At 43.1% G+C, this 19,904-nt stretch overlaps 1 protein-coding gene across 1 annotated transcript in view; it reads left to right on the top strand.

Annotated features, from left to right (window-relative positions):
• The window catches only part of URB2 (URB2 ribosome biogenesis 2 homolog (S. cerevisiae)), a 20,614-nt gene extending 1,103 nt beyond the window's left edge, over positions 1-19,511 (top strand). The window contains exons 2-10 of the mRNA XM_009281779.2: positions 137-301; positions 1,522-1,698; positions 3,437-6,815; positions 9,314-9,474; positions 10,697-10,807; positions 11,730-11,972; positions 13,022-13,112; positions 15,064-15,203; positions 18,763-19,511. Of these exons, the coding sequence (XP_009280054.1) occupies positions 176-301; positions 1,522-1,698; positions 3,437-6,815; positions 9,314-9,474; positions 10,697-10,807; positions 11,730-11,972; positions 13,022-13,112; positions 15,064-15,203; positions 18,763-18,960 (4,626 nt within the window). The 5' untranslated portion in view covers positions 137-175 and the 3' untranslated portion in view covers positions 18,961-19,511. The remainder of the gene's footprint in view (positions 1-136; positions 302-1,521; positions 1,699-3,436; positions 6,816-9,313; positions 9,475-10,696; positions 10,808-11,729; positions 11,973-13,021; positions 13,113-15,063; positions 15,204-18,762) is intronic.
• The last annotated feature ends 393 nt before the right edge of the window (positions 19,512-19,904 follow it).

The following is a 19,904-nucleotide window of genomic DNA, read 5'->3' as shown; positions in this document are numbered from 1 at the left end:
GGACCGGGGAGCGGGGCAGCGTGGGGCCTGGTGTGCTCCGCTGAGGGGGAGGCGGGCGGGGGGGAGGTTAGGGCCCGAGCGGTGGGTGCGCGGCGGCCTTCCCGTCCTACTGCCTTCTCTTCGGCGTTTCTTTCAGTCGTGTCTCTTCGCCCTCGGAGGCCCAGGTGCTGTCCCCATGGCAGCGATCTACTCTGGGATTTACCTGAAGCTGAAAAGCGCCAAGACTTCCTGGGAAGACAAACTCAAACTAGCCCATTTTGCGTGGGTTTCTCACCAGTGCGTGCTTCCTAATAAAGAGCAAGTAAGTGCTCTCTAATGGTAAACTGCGAAAGAAAAAAAAATTCCCAATAATTAATTGCTGCTGAGGATGAATTGATTCATAAAATCCAGATCTAGTTGCTTAAGCTTTTGACCCTAGGTAGTAGTGCAATAGCACCGTAGCTCTGATGGTGAGTTGTGGGTGGCTTTTGATTTCTGTGTGGTTGTATGAAACGTTTTCATACCATCATCTTTCAAGTAGCTTCAGCAGAAAGATCTGCATTAGGGCAGGAATAAAGAGTCTCTCTTATAGAGAGGGTAGTATGTGCGTTCTGTCTCCCAGATAGATGAGAAACCATTGTCTTCAGAGCTGTCATTAGCGTTGTTCATTATATCCTATACAGGATGCTCTAAAGTCTGATGCTTGTGGTCATACTTAACAAGAACTTCAGGGTGGGAGAACTGACTGTAGCTACACACATGTTTCCTAGTGGTCTAAATTTGTGCACATGGAAAGAGTGCGCTCTGGATTCATGGGCATCTCCTTGGAAGATGCTTGGAACCCACACTCTCCCCTCAAGTCTTTTGTTTTGACCCTGTTTCCTGAAGGTCTGTTCAGTGTTTCCCGGTGTGAGGGGTGTCTTGTGCCGCTCCTCCAGCCTAGTAGTCTTGTGGAGTCTAGTGTTTGCGCTGTCTGAGATCAGTGTTTTGAGTTCCTCTTATTTCAGTTACTTAGAATATTAAACCTAGCCATACACCGTCATTGTATTTTGAAATCAATAATTTAAATTAATAGGTTTCAACCTTTTCCAATTTGCACACGTCTAAATTCCTAGGCCTGAATTTCTAGGTAGTAAATTTAAACATACCAAGAGGAGGATGTGAAAGGAATACCAGTTGTCAGAAGGTGAAAACCATCTGATTCTTTAAGTTTTGATTTAAAAGACTACGTTTGCTAATCAGTATTGACTGTCAGAATTGTACGCCGATGAAAGGGCCTTAGGATGTTGACTCCTGAAAGCTTGTCTTGGGAGGGTACAGGGGACCACAGGGCCAACATTGGATTTAGAATGAAAGCTCTTAGGAATTTAGACCTTGGTTAAAACCTACAAGGGTGGACTTCTCTGCTCATTCAGACCCTGTTCTGCTTGGATGTAGACCAGTTCTCAAGGTATGAGTGCTGTAATTGTGAAGAGGTACTACATTTGTCTTGTTCTCACCTGTGGGTTATTAAAGATTACTTTTTTCCCCTTTTGTTAACAGGTATTACTCGATTGGGTAAGCCATGCATTGGTTTCATACTACAGTAAGAAACCTGAACTGGAGGATGAAGTTGTTGAGAAACTCTGGGCATATCTAGACAACATTATCCATAGTAGAAGACTACAGAATCTCTTAAAAAGTGGGAAGACAATCGGTCTCAGTTTTTCAATTGCACAGGTAACTAAAACTGTGGATATTTTGTAACATGCTGGATAGCAGTGCATATCTTCTACAGTACGTGACTCTTCCTCACAGTACAGGGTATTACATGAAATATATAATAAGTAATCTGATGGCTTTTAGGACCTCTAATAAAAATTTCTCTTTTCTGTTCTGCGATACAATTTGTATTTGTGCAGCACTAAGGTTGAAAATGGCAGAGCATTCTAATAATAACCTCAAGGTTAATCTTCCTCTCTCTCTTTAACTTCTTCAAACTATCAGAGAGTGAACTGGTTTAAATATTTCAATAGGTAAGTAAAGGCTCAGTTCCATATGTTGCTATGCTATATTATTTACTGCTTATGTTGCCATTTTGTCTGGGAATCTTAGGGAGAGAGAGATTTTCCCTCACTGTAAATGGGGCTCATCGGTGTATTTGGCTTGAGTACTTGTGCAGTGTGACATGCTGTTCAGCAGACCCTACAGGTTCTTAATGATGACTCTGAACGGTGGTGGCACTGAATCGTTATTGATCTTAATCATATCATTATTTTAGCCTCAGCTGAAAGCGAATGGGGGAAACTTCAGCTAGAGTTTGGAACTGAACCAGAAAGTGTAACTTCTTATCCAGCTTCCTGATTACAGAAATAGCAGGATTAGTGGATGGCTGCAAAGGCAGTCAAAATGGCTGGAAAAATGACCCTTTTAGTTGTGATCTGGTTGGAAGGAAGCAGGAGAGAACTGTCTTTACCTGCAGAAATTGATTTGTGAAGTACAGAGAATTGCTTGGATGAAATCTGTGCTTCATAGATGCTACGCAGAAAGTGTGCCAAATTTAAACATGGTCTGGGTGTGAAAACCTGGCTGGCTGAAGATTAGGTGAGAGATACAGGCCAGAGTACCCTAAAGACCAAGGACAGAGGTGGTAGAGGGTCCAGTGGAAAGAATTTAAGGATCTGCTTTAGTCCAGTGGGGCTTGAACTGAGGAGATGAACCATCCACTACAAGGTGTAAGGAGACAGATGAGATTTTTAACTCTGGAATAGAGGCAGATTTGTAAATCGTTACTGAATTTGTTTGTGGACAAGATTATCTGGAGGTGAGAAAAGGGAGCAAATAAAAAGGCGATCAAAGGAGAAAACCATAGGGAAATCAACACAAAGTTTGAGAAAAGGAAGGGAAATGCAAGTTCAAGTAAACGTTAATTCTTTAGAACTGTGTATGCCTCAAAGAGGAGAGAGAACCGTCCTTCACATTCCAGATATCAGCACAGGAAACTGGCTCTTTTTAAAATATGAAGATGATATTTAGTTGTGGACATTCTTACTGAATAAGCTTCCTGGATCAAAGGTAGGAAGTGTGTTGTGTGTGATTTTTTGTCTGGAACATAATTTTGGGGACCTTGCAAGAAGGGAGGGAATTTACCCCTACTCCCTTTCTGCAGATCAACTGTTAGGATCAAGTATGGATAGTCTTATGCTGTTGCCGGTAGCACACATACTGAAGGAGGGCTTCCTCACTCATCCTGTGGTGCAAACAAATGCAGGGACACTGTTCTGGCCAGAAGAGCTTCTAGTTTGAGACCCACAATACGAGAGGCCCAGCAGCAGCTGTTGGCAGGTCCCTGTTGCTTCCTTCTTGCAGCCACAGCTCACAGAAGGTAGTGTTGGTTCATTATGATGAGCTTTATCTTTGTGTGCAAAATTGACTGTGGGTTTTTTTTTTTATTTTTTTTTTTTTTTTCAATCTTCAGGTCATAAATGAAAGATTATCAGAGGCCTGTTCTCAAAAAACACAGCAAAACATTGGCGCAGTGCTGAGTTGCTCCAGTGGCATTCTTTCTACTCCTTCACTGTCCATCATTTACACAGCAAAGTGTGAGCTCTTGGTTGATCTCCTCAGCAAGCTGAGCAAGCTGGCATGTCAGCAGCTGGCTTCTGACAACACTGTGGGCTCCCAGGTGTTCAGCGTCCTCCAACTTACCTTTGCTCAGTACCTCCTGATCCAGAGGCAGCAAACCAACCCAAATCGTGTGTTTGGGCAAGTGACAAGTCACTTGCTCCAGCCGTGTCTGCTCCTGAGGCACTTGCTGACTGTGAGAAGCTGGACACAAGCAGATGACAACCACGTGCGTCAGCACCTGAGCAGGGAAATCCGAAACCAAGTAGAAACTTTGCTGCAGGCTGGGTTATTCCAGCCTGAGCTTTTCTCATCCTACAAAGAGGAGCTGCTGCCAGAACAGGAGCTCCAGGAGAAGAAGAAAGGAGCTTTGAAAAGTCTTTTGCTACCAGTCAACACAGTGCAGACCAAGCTGGGCAGTGGCTTTTGTGAACCTGCCCTCCATGGAGCTGTTGTGGCTGGTTCGGTGTCCTTGCTATATAAGCTCTTTCTGGACTCATACTGTAAGGCAGAAAACTACCTTGTGTGTTTCCACATGCTCAGCAGGCTTTTCGGCTGTCTCAGGCTCTCTGGCCTACAGCTGGGCGTGAGGGAGGATGCGCTCTCTCCTGCGGACTGGAGCACAGAGCTGCTTGCTTTGGAACAGCTTCTGAACTTGGTGCTTAGCAGTGATATCTATAATGTTGCCAGTGACCGTATCCGGCACAAGGAGATACAGTTTGGGTTTTACCGCAAGCTAGCACAGATGTTGATGAGTCACTCCCAAGCTTCCATCCCTGCTTGGTTCAGGTGTCTCAAACTCTTGATGTCATTAAACCACCTTATAGTAGAGCCAGACTTGGATGACTTAGTGGCCTCGGCTTGGATTGATGCCAAGGTCTCTGAGCCACGTACGAAGAAGCCCCAGGAGGCTCTCATCAACACCATGTTTCAGACTTATTCCAAGCTGCGACAGTTCCCACGACTCTTTGAGGAGGTGCTGACAGTCATTTGCCGGCCAGCTGCTGATGAACTGAGGCTGCCTGTCTTCTCTGCTGACCTGACAGTAAAACTTCGTGAGTGCCTCCTTGAACTGCCACCCAACCAGATTCTGGACATTTTGTGTCTCTTTGTGGAGAAATGCCAGACCCTTATCGTTCCTGCTGTTGAAGGGTCATCTGACATGGCCTTGAAGCTGCTGTCAGTGAGCTCGGTGCTGCATGCTTTTCTGTTCAACATGAGGAGCCTAGATGATGTCACTCCTTCCCCTGTGGTCCTTCGCACTCAGAGTCTGCTGGCAAAGATGCAGAAGGGAATAATTGAGCCACTGATGGAGCTGCTGCAGGCTCCTAGAAGAGAGGAAGAGAAGTCAGACCTTTGGCTGAGAAAGGCCAGTGACTCTGCTCTCCTCCTTGTTTACACTTGGGTTGAGGTAGACACTTTGTTTGGTGTTAGCTGCAGTAAATATGTGTCTCCAGCAGCTGAAATTGCTGGTGCTGTTACTGCATCTGCTGCAAGGCACGGGGGCATTTCAGCTTTCCTCCCTGGTGTGGAGGAGCAGTGCTGGGAGAGAGTCATGGAACTTGCAAACAGTTTTGCTTCCACTAGTAAGTACTGCTTAGAACTGCTCACACTTCAGAAAATGAAGATGATCTTAATGCAGACCAAAGCTGACCTACAGGCCTTGCAGCATGCTGCAGCTTTCATCCTGGAGTCTGGGAGATCAAGCATGAGTAGGGGAGAATTTGAACCATGGGATGGAGATATCAGCGCGATAAGTCATCTCACCTACCCCACGGCCCACTGGCACCTCGTCATCTCCAATCTGACTATCCTGTTGCCGTATATTTCCCTGAAAGATGTAGAGTACGTTGCAAATGTGCTTCTAGAGACGTTAGTATTGGCCAAAGCTCAGGAAGCTGATGCAGACCCGGAGCCTTCTGTCAGCATTGGAAAGATATCTCTTGGTTTGATGCATAGCTCCTTTCTACCAGAAATGAAGGTCCTGCATTGTGCTTTTCTGACAAGACTTATTCATCAGTTTGCTAGGGTGCTGCCCTCTGCTGCTAGGGATTCAGTAGATTTGCCACTTCAGCAGCTGTCTGCAGGTAATACTCCTTGGCACGAAGAAATCCTGGCTCCTTGCAGACCTGTTGACCCGTTGGAAGCACCGTCAGAAAACAAACTGCTAAAGGATGAACTCAGCTTGTCTTGGAAAACACTGAAGAAAGTTGCCGAATGTATAGAAGTGTTAGCAAAAAATGGCTGTCCTGTCATCCTGAAAGAAAGTCAGCTGGAAAGCTGCTTGGGTTTGCTAGAAATTGCTTCTCTTCTGAAACTAGATAGTATTCTTCCCTCTGACTGTACCCGGTGTTTTCTGGTGCTGCTGTCCCTGCTAGCCAATACCAGGGCTAGTGTCTCTTGCAGTAAGCTGTTATTGCTGAAGTTTTTAAGTACCTGCTTCCACCTCCTGAGGTGCCTGCAAGCCGGCAGGAATGCCAACTCTGTTTTTAAGGTGTTTCATGCCAGCGATGTTCTTGAGGCTGTCATGACCTCCCAGCTCACAGCTAGCAAATTCTTCACTGATGTTTTGACTGTTCCTGTTTGGGCACAGTATCTCCAGGAAGTCCAAGCCTTTTTGGAAAACTTTCTTCAGATGATTATTGAAAGAAGGCAAAGTGTGAGGCTCAACTTGGAAAAGTTCATGTCTTTCCTGGTGAGCTGCAAGCCAGACGTTGGTGCAGCGAAAACCAAAAGCTGGAAAAACTGGAATCCCGCAGCTGGGCAGTTACTGCTCATGGCATTCACCACACTGTGTCATGTCGTCACACCCTACCTTCAGCAGCTGCCAGAAAAGAAGCTGCAGTCTGCAGATGTACTGTCTGCTCTGTTGGAGCCAGTAGTCCTGCAGATGGTCAGAACTGTTGAACACGGTCTTCAGAGTAACACCCAAAATCAGCCTTTGCCTGTAGCATTCATACCATCTGTCACTACTCTTCTCAAAGCAGATCTGAGCCATGCTGTCAAGAAGGGCTGGCAGAAGGAGCCCAGTGGGTTTTTGGAACAACCCCGTATTAAACTGTACCAAAAGTTTTACTCTCAGATACTGAGAGAGCTGCCCTGCGCAGGAGGTAATCTGCAGTTCCTTCAGTCTGCGTTGCAGTTCCTAACCGTCTTCTGCTCAGTGCCAGAGCTGTATCCTGGAAAAGAAACTGCAGTCACGGTTGTTTTTGCTATAAAAAAGCTTCTCACTGGTATGAAAACTCCCTTTCTCCACTTCCTTTGCTAATTTTGCAGCGCAGAGGCAAGTTAAAAGCCATTTAGCAAAACATACAGCTTTTTGAAAAGTCTGTATCTATTTACTTGTGTTAAAGCAGTAGGCTATCCTTTTAAAAAAGCATAACAGGAAAATTTTCAAGGAGGCAATGTTGTGATACCTGGACCACAGCCACCATCTAATTTGGTAATGATCTTCTTCTGGAAGATGCAAGCATCTTAACAGAGTTGAGGTCCTCGGTTACTCATCCCTGTACAGCATTTTGACAGTAACCGGAACGTGGTAATACTTCTGGATGCAGGGCTGAAGGTGCAGTGTCCTTCTACTCATGTAGTTGGTATAGTAGGCACCACTGAAGCAGCTGATGTGCACCAGGTCAGATCTGATATGTCTTATCTGAGGATCTCAGAGGACCTTACAGTAAAATACTCATCTATTTTTGGATCTGATAGGCAAGGTTATAAAACAATGGAAATCACCTAACTGTTAAGGAAGCTGAACACCCGTAATTCTGATAGTCTGTGGGAGATCAGCAGATCGGTGCCTTTATCCCCATCAGATAAAGAGCCAGAGCTAGAAATGACATGAAAAACCTCTCTTGCCAGCTGTGTGACCTAATAGCTACTTTATATTGTCTCATTCAGAAAGCGAGATGAACTAAAGACAGCATAGACATAACTGTTCTCTTTGACTTCTCCGAACAGTTGCAATTTGTCGAACTTACTACTAACAGCAGATCGGTGCCTTTATCCCCATCAGATAAAGAGCCAGAGCTAGAAATGACATGAAAAACCTCTCTTGCCAGCTGTGTGACCTAATAGCTACTTTATATTGTCTCATTCAGAAAGCGAGATGAACTAAAGACAGCATAGACATAACTGTTCTCTTTGACTTCTCCGAACAGTTGCAATTTGTCGAACTTACTACTAACATGCTCTAGTGCAGTGGTCTCCAAACATTTTTGATTGTGCTGCCTATCAGTATAAAACAATGGAAATCACCTAACTGTTAAGGAAGCTGAACACCCGTAATTCTGATAGTCTGTGGGAGATCAGCAGATCGGTGCCTTTATCCCCATCAGATAAAGAGCCAGAGCTAGAAATGACATGAAAAACCTCTCTTGCCAGCTGTGTGACCTAATAGCTACTTTATATTGTCTCATTCAGAAAGCGAGATGAACTAAAGACAGCATAGACATAACTGTTCTCTTTGACTTCTCCGAACAGTTGCAATTTGTCGAACTTACTACTAACATGCTCTAGTGCAGTGGTCTCCAAACATTTTTGATTGTGCATGCCTATCAGTAAAAAAAAAAAAATTGAGCATGCAGCTTCAATATATGTTTATTTATAAATTATATGAATGTGCTACTCTATTAGCATACTACATACATTACAAAGCATACACAAAAAAAAGTTTTAAAACATGAGATAAAGATGAAATAAACACTTTTTACATTTTATTTTATTTATTAAAGATACTTTATTTATAATTCCTGCACCCCAACAGATTGTCTTGTGCACACCTTGGGGTGCGCGCGCCACTTTGAAGGCTACTGCTCAAGTGTACTACAGTCATGATCTCAATGTTTATATTGGCATTAGGTAGTTAAGAACAGAGCACAGCTCTCCATGGAAAATGTGATCTTGAATTTGCGCAGTTAGGTTTGAGCTAGAACTTACACATAGATACAGGCTTAGTCTGTCTCTTCCCTGGCTTGCATTTCAGTGTTGTGGGGTTCCGTAAGGGCACTGAGAGCAGGGATTTGACACTAGAACTAGGGACCATGAGGAGCTGTCAATTGCTGTAATTTTTCTGCTGACTTTTCTCTCTCTCATCCTGTGCCTCACTTTACTAGTCTAAGATTGCTAGTGCTTTAGCCTGGAGACATAATTAATCACTGTAAAAAGCTGTGAGAATTTCTGATGAATAAGTAAAGTATTCAGTAAGATGAAACATGGATTCGTGTTGAAGATGACTTTCAGCATTGTGGAACTGAAAAACAAGTCTTCAGAATCAATTAAGATATAAGCTAGTTCCAGACTGTCTGCGTAGTAATAGTCGAGTAAGTGGGGAGTGTGACTTACGATCAGCAGAGACCTAAACTTTGTCAGCTTAATGCTTTTTTGACTTGTGATGGCTCTCTGGCCGGCATTTGTAGTAAAGCCCTGTGGCTTGTTTAGCCTACTCCCTTGGCTTGTGCACACGCTTTGTTGTAGTATTTCCATACTACTGAAGGCTTTTTATTGGTATGATGTCTGCTCTGTGAACCCTAGGGTAGGAAATACTTGAGAGCAGCAATTCATTGCACTAGTGGGGAGGGAGGCAAGGGGAAAGCGTGGGGCCCTCTATGCGTTTGAGTGTTAAAAAGGTACCCACAGAGCAGTTTTAAGGTCCGATTCGCCCTGTTCTTACCTGTGGAAGTCCCTGTCCTGGCAATTGATTAAGACATGCTTGTATCTCTTGAATATGCAGGTCCTGCAGTCACAACCCAGGTGATCCAAAGTATAGAGATGGAGCTGACAGAGGTGCTTGTCCAGCTGCTGGGAAACTGCTCTGCCGAGGAGTTTTATACCATAATGAGGCTGGTGCTGCAGGGACTTGAAATGAGAAATGTTTGGCAACAGAAGGCTAAAGTAAGGCATGAGCTTAGTTTGTTGTCAACTTCTTTCTTCATTTTTCTGTATCTTGAAAAGATTTTGTTGGCTGAATGACATCTGATAAATATTTTTTTCCTCTTCCTGCTTTATGTTCAGTGGTCAGGTCAAATTAATTTACACGGTTAAGGGCTTGGTGACTGTGCTAAGTTCTGGATATAAATTGAGAGAGGTGGAAAGATCATGGAAACCTACTGGAAAAACTTTCTGTCCCGTTTAAGGACTCAGCAGTCTTAATTCCATGTATTGTCAACAGAAATCACACAGTTGTGATGTTACAGGCCATGCTGAGATTTTTTTTCTACTTGCCAATCAGAGCTCTTGCACAACAGATACTAGCAGTCAGTGAGTTTAACCACTGTTTGCCTGTGGCTCTTCTTAACAGGGTTAAAGGCACTTTTAGAAATGCTGGCATTTTTAAGTAAAACCCAAACTGCACCTGTGCTTTTGGTATTTGTCTCTATAAAGACTTTTACATTACTCTGTAATAACCAGATACCACTCAGTAGCTTTTTAAATACTATGCCTTTCTCCAGAGCAGCTGAAGCAGCAGTGGTGACATATGGAACACTTCTGGCAAAACAGCCAGCTGTACCCTCCACAGAAAGCTCAGTGACTTGAGAATGAAACTTGGATTAAACTTGGGGGTTTATCTGGCTTTGTCTTATTTGTCAGAAATAGACATGGACGTGCTGCACCAATTCTTGATATGTCTTTTTGAAAGTGTATCTGGAATTCCTAAACTATGCATATAATTCCTGCTACCTGAGTATAGCTTGTAATATGTTTCTTTTATCAGTCTGTCGTAACAGCCAGCAAGTAAAAAAACCCCTGCTGCCAAATGCAGCATTCTGAGCGTATAGAGTACTATATTACCCCTGCTTCCCTCTGTTATCTAGTGGCAGTTGAAGGAGAAGGCTTTGCTTTCTTAAAAATCACGTAAGCCTTTTTGTACAGTAAGTTGATTCTAAAATAAACGTAGCATGCAGTACATCTGGGCCAGTGCTGCTCAGCGTATTGAATTTTGTTGAGCTGCTGCTTACTTCACAGTTTCCAAAGGGATCTGTTGGTGGGAGGACTTTCATGTGTCAAGGCTCTGGTAATGCTCAAAACTGCCACTGTCCTTGGAAGAGCTCTTCTGTACTTCAAAGGAGCCAGTGCATCTTGTACCCGGGACTGATCATCAATCTGCTTTCTGCAGGAAGTATTGTCAGCTGTTACGCTAACCAAATTGTTGCTCAGCTGCCCATTAAGTGGAGACAAAGAGAAGGCTTTCTGGTTTGCCAGCCCACAGATAATCACAGCTTTAGCTGTAAGTATCTCTTTATTGTAACTTCATTACCTATCCCTTTTATTTGTTGCAATCTGTAGTGGTTACATCTAACATGCACAGAGGCATACAGGAACAAAAAAGTTGTGGATACTAGACAAATCCGTACCAGACTCACCTCTACTTTTTGTCTAGACCCTTTCTCTCCTTCCTCGAGTAAATCTCCTCCTGCGAGCGCAGTGTGTAGGTCTTCCATTTCTTATTATCAGTAATTTTCTGGGACTGCACCATGCAATCTGGAGCTTAGGAGAAACTTGTTAGGCTGCAGAGAAAAGAGTCCGAGTCTCCTGTCCTTCCTCCTGTCCAAAGGACAAGGTAACTGTCAGCCACGTGTCGCAGCAGAAGCCAACAGCAGCAAAACAAAAAGAAAAACGTGCTCATATTAAAAAAATAATAATATAAATTCACTGAATTATGAATGGGAAACTTAACCAAAAGTAACCAAACCCAGGTTTCCTGTCGTTCATTTGTACAGCGTATGAACCTAGTGATGTAGGTTTTTCTTCTCTCATGGTGATGGTGTCTCTGCACCAGAATTTGTCAGAGGTTGGCCCTACAATGCCTGGGAATCGTGAACATGCAATTTCTGCCCTTTTTTGGTAGGTGTGCATGCTTGTAAAGGAGAGAACTGCATCAATGCATTCATGTGAGGAGGTCCAAAGAGGTGCTGGTTTGTCAGGGGACTGGGGAGTGGTTACCGTTCCACACTCACAGCAGTGCTTGCTTGAAATGCATCATATGCATCCTTGCACGAAAATGGCTAAAGTGCAGGAGTCTCCCTGCCAGTCCAGCTTGCACCAGTCTAGTTCCATTGACTCAAGTCAGAGCGTTATGGTTCTCTGGTGTGCAAATGGTAGTGATAGCTGGCTAATGCACTCTTCCTTACCTGTTTCCTGTCTTGTAGATGCAAACCAAAGAGGCCTGTCAGGACCAGTCACTGGTTTCCACCATAGTTGTACCTATTCTAGAGGCTGTAGCAGCTCTGCTAAGGCAAGGAGAAGGGGTTCTCTTGAATCCACACCATGTGGCATTGGCATTCAGCATTCTCCTAACAGTCCCTCTGGATCACCTGAAGACAGAAGACTATCGCGGTGTTTTCCTGGGAGTCCACGAAGTGCTCTTCTCTATTGTGCAGTGCCATCCAAAGGTATATCTGTGAGGGGGTGGGAGGAGGGAAAAAGGTAGAAATAACCAACACAGAGGCCAGTGATGAGAATTTTTTTTTTAATAGTGGTTTTGAAATAATTTGTCCTGATAGTATGAAAGTGCTTTGTACCGCTTGTCATTTAAAAGGCTGGGAATCTCAAAATCACATCATTTCAGTTGTTCTCCTGCTTTGTTTTATGCCTGCATTGTTGGTCTTTGGCAGCAGATTGCTTATCAACATCTGATGCTAGATTAGAATAAAACTTTCCCTTTTTTATGATTGATTTCTAGAAGCACAAATGGCTCAGGCTCTAGGACCTCATTCTCACTGGAGATCAAGATTCTGCAGTCCTTTGAAAACAGGGCTTAGACATGTTAGAAGTTGGTGACCTTCCAACATTGTACCATCCTGGTGTTCTTGTCAGCTTTCTGGCACGGGAAAGTGAAGACGTGCCAGGACTTGCACAGGGTTGGAGATACTCCTACATGGAATATGTAGGCAGAGGTGGAAGAAAACAGGAAAGGGGTCTCATGCATTTGTATTAGGACTGAGAGTGAAGAAAGTTAAAGATGGGGAAATGGCAAATTCTAAAAGCAAGACAGTGCGCACTGCTAAAATGCTCTTACAAAAACCCTGTGGTAGAAAGCTGCCTATCCAGGCTGTTTCCACACAGTGATCTGTAGTGTTACTGGACCCTGCGTTCTGTGAATCTGTCTGGCTACACGGGTCTCTACCAGCAAGAACAAATCCCCTAGACATTAGGTTACTAAATCAAATGCTGCTTTGGAGAGATGGAGTAACTAATATGGTGCTTACTTGTTATTTGTGTTTGCATATGGTGAGGACTGCAGTCCTGCTCCAGGATTCTCATGTGCTAGGTACTGTATGGATGCAGAATGAAAAGATAGTCTCTGCTCCTGACAGCTGTATAAGCTATATAGTTTCCTTCACAGGAATTGACTTCCCTCAGACTGTGGGGTGGTGCACCTCTACCCTCTCCACTCCCTTTACTACATAATCTCAGATGTTTTTATTTCATGTCTTTGCAGGTGCTGTTGAAAGCAGCACCATCTTTTCTGAACAGTTTCCATCGTCTGGTGGTTTCTGTCATGCATGAAGGACGTCAGAAAGGAGACAGAGGTACCATATCTCTTCCACTTTTGCACTATATATACACACACTGTAATTTTGTATGTTCTAGAAGAGGAGATGCGGAACAGGGCAGTCTGACACCAGAAGCAAAGTCCTCAAAACCTAGCTGTGGCATTGAAACCATTAGCCCTATCTGTCCTTCATGTAAAATTGAGGATGAGCTTTGTAGTATCGTGGGCTTATGAAGATAACTGGGGCTCCTGTGGAGCTGCATCCAGACAGCCCTGCTTTAGGTGAATAAGGTATTCTTCACTGACTGGCTGGCAAGTATACAGGAACCGATAAGGCTTGCTGTGCCCAATTTCTACTCTTCCTATCAATCTCTGTGCCTGAAAGCACGATGACTGTGAACTCTCTGAGTTATAGCCCCAAATAGATCCTACTAAATGGAGCTTTTTGAGACTGGAACTATGTTTACTACAGACCTGAATTGTCACCATTCTGTGCTAAGCATAAAGCCAGAACATTACACATATCTGAAGCATCAGTTGGGATTAGATGATACATCTGTATGGTCAAGGATTTGGAATTAGTATAAATATCTCAAAAGGAAGAAAAAAAAAAAAGACTTATTACTGGAAGTTGTTATTTGCATTGGCTGTGCCCAATTTCTACTCTTCCTATCAATCTCTGTGCCTGAAAGCACGATGACTGTGAACTCTCTGAGTTATAGCCCCAAATAGATCCTACTAAATGGAGCTTTTTGAGACTGGAACTATGTTTACTACAGACCTGAATTGTCACCATTCTGTGCTAAGCATAAAGCCAGAACATTACACATATCTGAAGCATCAGTTGGGATTAGATGATACATCTGTATGGTCAAGGATTTGGAATTAGTATAAAATATCTCAAAAGGAAGAAAAAAAAAAAGACTTATTACTGGAAGTTGTTAAAGAATTTGCATTGTCAAAGTAGCCAAGTCGAAGATGTTCGCAGCGACTAAGGTAATCCTCCTGTGCTTTATGCTGGTCAGGACACAAATACCCTGTCTCTAATAGTGGTGACGACTTTTTGAGACAAGTTGACTTCATGGCCTGCAACTGCTTGTATCCCAGCTTTCCACTGATGTCCTGCAGCTTATTCCATGTTCAGATTTATCTCAGCTGATATGTTGCCCATAAGTGCAGGCAAATGTAAGTGTATGTATGCATTGTGGAGGAATATACTAACAAAGGCTCAATGATAGAGGAAAAGGTATGTTAAACTGGTGCCAAACTGTGAGAATTTGCTAGCTTCTCTAATATGTTTACGTAAGGTAAGGGTCACAGGAAACTTATGGGTACATGGCATCCTAAAGTTTAAAAACATGCTGTTTATCTTTGCAGGATTTTTTTATTTTCATAACAGATCACATGAAAATAATTTCTATATTTCCCTTCTCCCTTGTTTGTGTTAGTTCTCTTCATTCACTGCCTACTGAAAGGGTAGATTCTCAGGTGATCTCTGCAGTCTCACTTTAAATATCTCCAGTGCTGTGGCTTCTGCTGCTGTATTCCGCATAATAAATCTCATCAGAAAGCTTTCTTATTATGCTGTCTCCAAGAGATGTCTTCTGATTTTCTGTAGGTAGAGAATATAATTTTCCAGTCTCCTTGTTCTCTCCTCCACAGTGCTAGATGGGACTGAATCATGGAAGGGACTATAGCTGCTGCTTTTAGCACTTCAGCATATATAACAAATACTTTTTGCCTTGCAGTGCACGTGGAGTGGCAATCAGTGTGCTCTTAGAAAATAACCATTGGAAGAGATGCATGGTGTGTTGTGGAGGTGTGGGGGGCCTCTCAGCTGTGGCTTGATAAGAAAAGAAGATAAAATGGGCAAGCTGGTGTTGGCTTTGTGTAGTTCAAGAATCATATAGAAGGCTGGGTGATTCTTTGGTTTTTTCCAAGTGGTTTTAAGCCTTAAATGCCAGACTGCAACTGACTTTCTGTTTTAGGCAACACAGATGAGTTTGAAGTTATACTGAAGTGTGCACACTTGGTGGAACGAATGTATACTCATCTCGCTGCAGAAATGGAGGACTTTACTGTGTTTTCTGCTTTCATTGTGGCTCAGTATGTGACTGAATTGCAGAAGGTAACATGTTCTCATTCATTTTGAAAGTACCGTGGTATTGTGCTGGCTTTGGAGTTCCTGTTCCAAAGGCAGCTGTGCTAAGTTTTGTAAAATCTGTGAAGTTATAAAAGTTGCTGTGCCTCATGGGGATACAGGTTTGATGCAGACTCTGTTATTTTGAGCAAGACCTCCTGAGAATCTTTCTTACCCAGCTCCTGAAAACTTTCTAAAGTTGTGGGCTGTGTGTTTTTTTCAAGGCAAAACAATGCAATGCCTATTTACAGAACTGCTTTGCTTTTCTGTCACGTTGGGTGTTCTTTTTGCTTCATGTGGTAGTTAGGTTCTTCTCCCAGCTAGTCTCAGTTGTCCAGGATTGATAGCAGTTAGTGCCCCGTCTAGCAAAGTAACGGAGAAAAATTCTCCCGGAAAATGTCTTTTAATCTGGTCTAAATGATTAAGGGAATGGAGAAAATGTTACCAAGCCAGAGAATTGTTAGCTTTTCAGTAATTCTCCTTCCATACCAAAGATGATATTCCCATCCTTGCTGAAAACAACTACTCCTACTATTACGAATGCCAGAGCCAGGTCAGTAGCTTTTCACATCCAGACCTAAGTTCAAATTGTCATTCTGTTCAGCCTAATGCATTTAGATTTCACCAGGGTTTGAATGCTGCTTGTGTTGCAAGTAGCTGCAAATTGATTATTTGTGGCTCTGGCCTGGGCGTGAGCTGAAGTACAAAAAGGAATTTTAGTCTTTGATTTTAGGCTCTTACCACAAAAATATCCCAACAGGTCCTATGTTTCTGAAGGATTACGGTGTAACCAATGTAACTAACCATGAAGGTTGTTACATAGCTTAAACTCAGCTGCCTTCTTGATTGCCCAGCTTTTTTCCAAGGTTTGGGAGCAAAACAATGGGATATGTCAGTTTTTAGCCACGTTATTTAGTCTTCCTGGTAAGTTGGTTATTGTTTACATAGTAAACATAGTAGTTCAGCAAATACTAGGGACAAATTACTGTTAAGACTACTTCTGCTTTATCTCTGAACTCTGAAATCTGTTCATCGCTGAATGTAGAGCCTTTACTCAGAAAGTCTGACTTCAGTTGTCAAATGACCTTTCCAAGTTAAATGGACACTTACTCAGTATTAGCAGTGTACAAAGTCTCGTGAGACTTCTAGGAAAGTTTTGCGCAATACTTTTCACTGGGAAATGGAAAGTGATGGATGATAGCTGAAACCACAGATCAGTAATGTATGCATGGAACCTTTGGGCGTGGAAAGGGGAAGTGGTGTAGTGAGCCACCAGACGCTGTAACAAAGGGGTGTTTTCTGTCTGACAGAATAGATAGATCACAAGTAGGTGATGATTTATTTGCTCATTAGACTGGTGAGAATTGATGGATCTCGGAGGAAGGGGAGGCCTCAGCATGCCTGTCTTAAGGGGGCACGTACACATCTTTCATGTTGCTCTGCAGATGGAGAGAAAAACTTTAACCATTCTTCTCTTCTGAGTCCAGATCAGTGGCTTTCTGCCTGTGATCTGAAGACCCTGGGGGTCCGTCAAAGGTAACTGAGAAAAACATGTTGGTAGATTTAAGTCTTCATATGGGCATCTGCACACTTACTGGAACCCTTTTAAGGGTCTGCAAACTAAAACTGATGAAAGCTACTGGCCTAAACAGTCACTTACTCCTAAAGTAGCTTTGTAACAGTTCCCTCAGTACTTCCTCTTTATACCAGGAAATAAAATATCCTTGTGAATTATTTTGTGTTAATCTAGAAAGATTCCGTGCTGGAGTGCGTGGCATCTATAGCCTCTGTCATGCTGTTGGCAGTGCTTTTCCCTTGTTGTCTATGAGCTGTTGCTTAATTCAGCAATAGTGAAATACCTCTTCACACGTTTAATGTCTCATATCAGGAGCTCTGTAATGCTTGACAAATGGGTTGTGCTAACTATATAGACCATAAAACACTCGTAAGCATAATTAACTGCCAGCCACTAATGGCAACTGTTTAAATCTTTGGTTCTGCTTCCCATAGTGTTATTGGAGGGTGTTTATGGGAAACTGCACTGCAAAGCAAGAATGGCCCGAATAACGCATGGGTCCAGATTAATTTGTGATGGAAGGGATGCGGTTCCATTAACTGCAGCTCTGACATATCTGCTTATCCCAAGTGGGACATCTGGTCCATCTTGTCAATAGCTGGGGGTTTTCCTGTCCTCGTTCTCTGCGGTCATTTCTCTGCCCTAGGAAGCGAGAGGCCAGCCCAGCGCATTCACTGGGAGTTGTGATGCTCAACTGTTCTGTTACTTTAGTGCATGGTGTAGGGAGAAATAACATGTTATAAACCAGCCAACAGATCAACTGACATAGAGGGGAAAAATGACAAACTTTTGGACGTGCAAACTCATGAGGGTCACAGATCCAAAGAAAGGCTTATGTGCCTTAATGCCTGCTCTATGTTTTTCCCAGCTATGTTAGTAGGTCTAATAAAATATATTAGCTGTTTGACATTTAGGGCAGAAAAAGAGCAGGAGCCTGTCACAGTGATTAGGAGTGCACTTCATTAGTGGAAAGTTTATTAGTTGCCTCAGGAAGAAAAAAGTCTGAATTTTAATGACACTTTTTATGTAATTTTCATTCAGCCTGGAGTGTAGAGGCTTAAGTCTGGAGGCGTAAAGCTAATTTTGGGATTCAGCAAAGATAAGACATGGTTCTGCGGCAAAAATAATGTGATTGTGCCAGAGGCCAGCGCCGCCTCAGGCAGTGAGGTCTTTAGCAAGTGATTGTGAGCACAGGACAAATTCCAGTTCGCTTGGAGCACCAGAGGACTCCAGAGTCAGCACTGATGTTCCTGGTAGTAGTGGTGGTTCTGCTGGTTGTGGGGTTGAGCAGGGGTTATAATGGCAGGAGCAGGGCACGGAGTCCTGAGTCATTCGTCGTAGTCCTTCAACTTTCTGCATGACTTCAGGCAAGGTACCTGATTCCCGATGTTAAAACAGATCAAGGAAGTGCACATCTCCTGAGCTTTTTGAAGGCTTCTTTTATTAAGGCTTATACGTTGAAGTCCTCAGATACAAATTGTTAGATAAATATCAAGTTGTTAAGGGATAAGTTAAAATTGATTGACTACCCAATGTAAATGATAGAATAGCCTAAAGGCAGTGCTCATTTGAAACTGAGACTTAGTGGCATACAGCTAATATGAGACATACAGAATCTACTGAAATGTGTAATCCAGGGCCAGTATTTTAGTTTTTTTTAATTACAGTTTTTCTGCTGAGGAGTTTTCATATGATTCCAGGATGATCAGTGTCTTTGCCTCCGCAGCAATGTGTATAGTAGCACTCTTGTGCATTTTATTGCAAGGGGCATGCTTGTTCTGCAAAACATGTTTGCAAAAATCAGGAAAATATTGCACAAGTCAAAATCTTGGCTTTTATCTAATGGGCTGTTCCAGATGGTCTGGTGCACTGGATAACATGTTGTCAGCATTTAATATATACTGACTGTGGAAAGGGTGTTTTCTTGCCTTTTTGTCTTCCAAGTTTAATGCAGTTTTGTTCTTCTTGTAGGTGACTTTGCACCCGGCTGTGAAGAAACATCTCACAGAAGGGATATATCACATCCTTGACCTTTGCATTGAACGGGACATCAAGTTCTTAAATGCATCGCTACCAGCAGGTGTAAGGGAGGTCTTTAAGGATCTGTATAATGATTACAACCACTACCACAAAGCAAAAAAACAAGGGGAGGAAAAGTATACTGCGTGATGAATCCTGCCTGGTGCTGCACAGTTATGAGTTGATCTTGCAGCGCTCAGAAAATCCTCAGCTGCTGTTTGGTTTGGGATGACTAGTAAGATCAATTCTGAAGAGGGTCCTCTAAACATGGATTGCATCTATCTCTATACAGCCAGCCTACATAATGGGGAAAAGGGGAACGGGAAGGGAGGATGTGCCGTTAGGTCTGGTCCTGCTGTGTGCCACAAATGGCAGAACTGCTGCACCTGTGCTGGCCCCGGTGAACTCGCTGGGAGCCCTGGGGAGCTCGCTGCAGTCTGGCAGCAGATGTCAGGCTTCAGGCTTTGGCACATCATGGTGCTTTTCTGTGGAAGCAATAGTCTGGTGTAAAAGCCAGTGAGGGTTATAACTCCTGCTCTCGCTTACGTGGTAAGTAGAATTAAAGCACTTAAAGTGCTTATTTTTGTACCCTGTTATTTTACATTTTGTTACTGAAGAAATTTGTGAATGTTACACAGCTGTGTGGTAGGCTACTGTGCAAAACTGTGGAAATACAGTAAAAATTTTGAAAGTTTGTATCTTTTTGTTGGTTGGTTTTGCTCTTGAGTCCAGTCCTGGGCAATCCGGTCTGACCTATTGAATTTCCTTCCCAACTGAATTATCCTGTGATCTCATGATAATCGAAAAGACTGACTACTTAGAGCTCGGTCGATTTACTGTCATTAAGCAATTACACTTAGTCATCTGAGCTGTGGTCACTCTCAGTGTACATTTTTAGCTTGTGACAAATGCTAAGTACCAAGACCTATCTGAGACCTTTTTGGTCTAAGCTGAGCCTTGTTGCTTTGCATTCCCTCGAGGTTAAGTGCAAGTCCTGGGCTTACTGCAACTCAGCTGACGGTAATTTAATAAGCTGTGGTAAATTAATCACATTTGAGCCTGCAAGAAGCTTTATCAAATAGCTCCCTTTCTTT

This window comes from Aptenodytes forsteri, unplaced genomic scaffold (assembly GCF_000699145.1).
Source record: "Aptenodytes forsteri isolate BGI_AS27 unplaced genomic scaffold, ASM69914v1 Scaffold132, whole genome shotgun sequence".
In the NCBI taxonomy this organism is placed as follows: domain Eukaryota; kingdom Metazoa; phylum Chordata; class Aves; order Sphenisciformes; family Spheniscidae; genus Aptenodytes; species Aptenodytes forsteri.
Note: the sequence above shows the minus strand (reverse complement) of the source record. Positions and strands in the feature narration are given on the sequence as shown.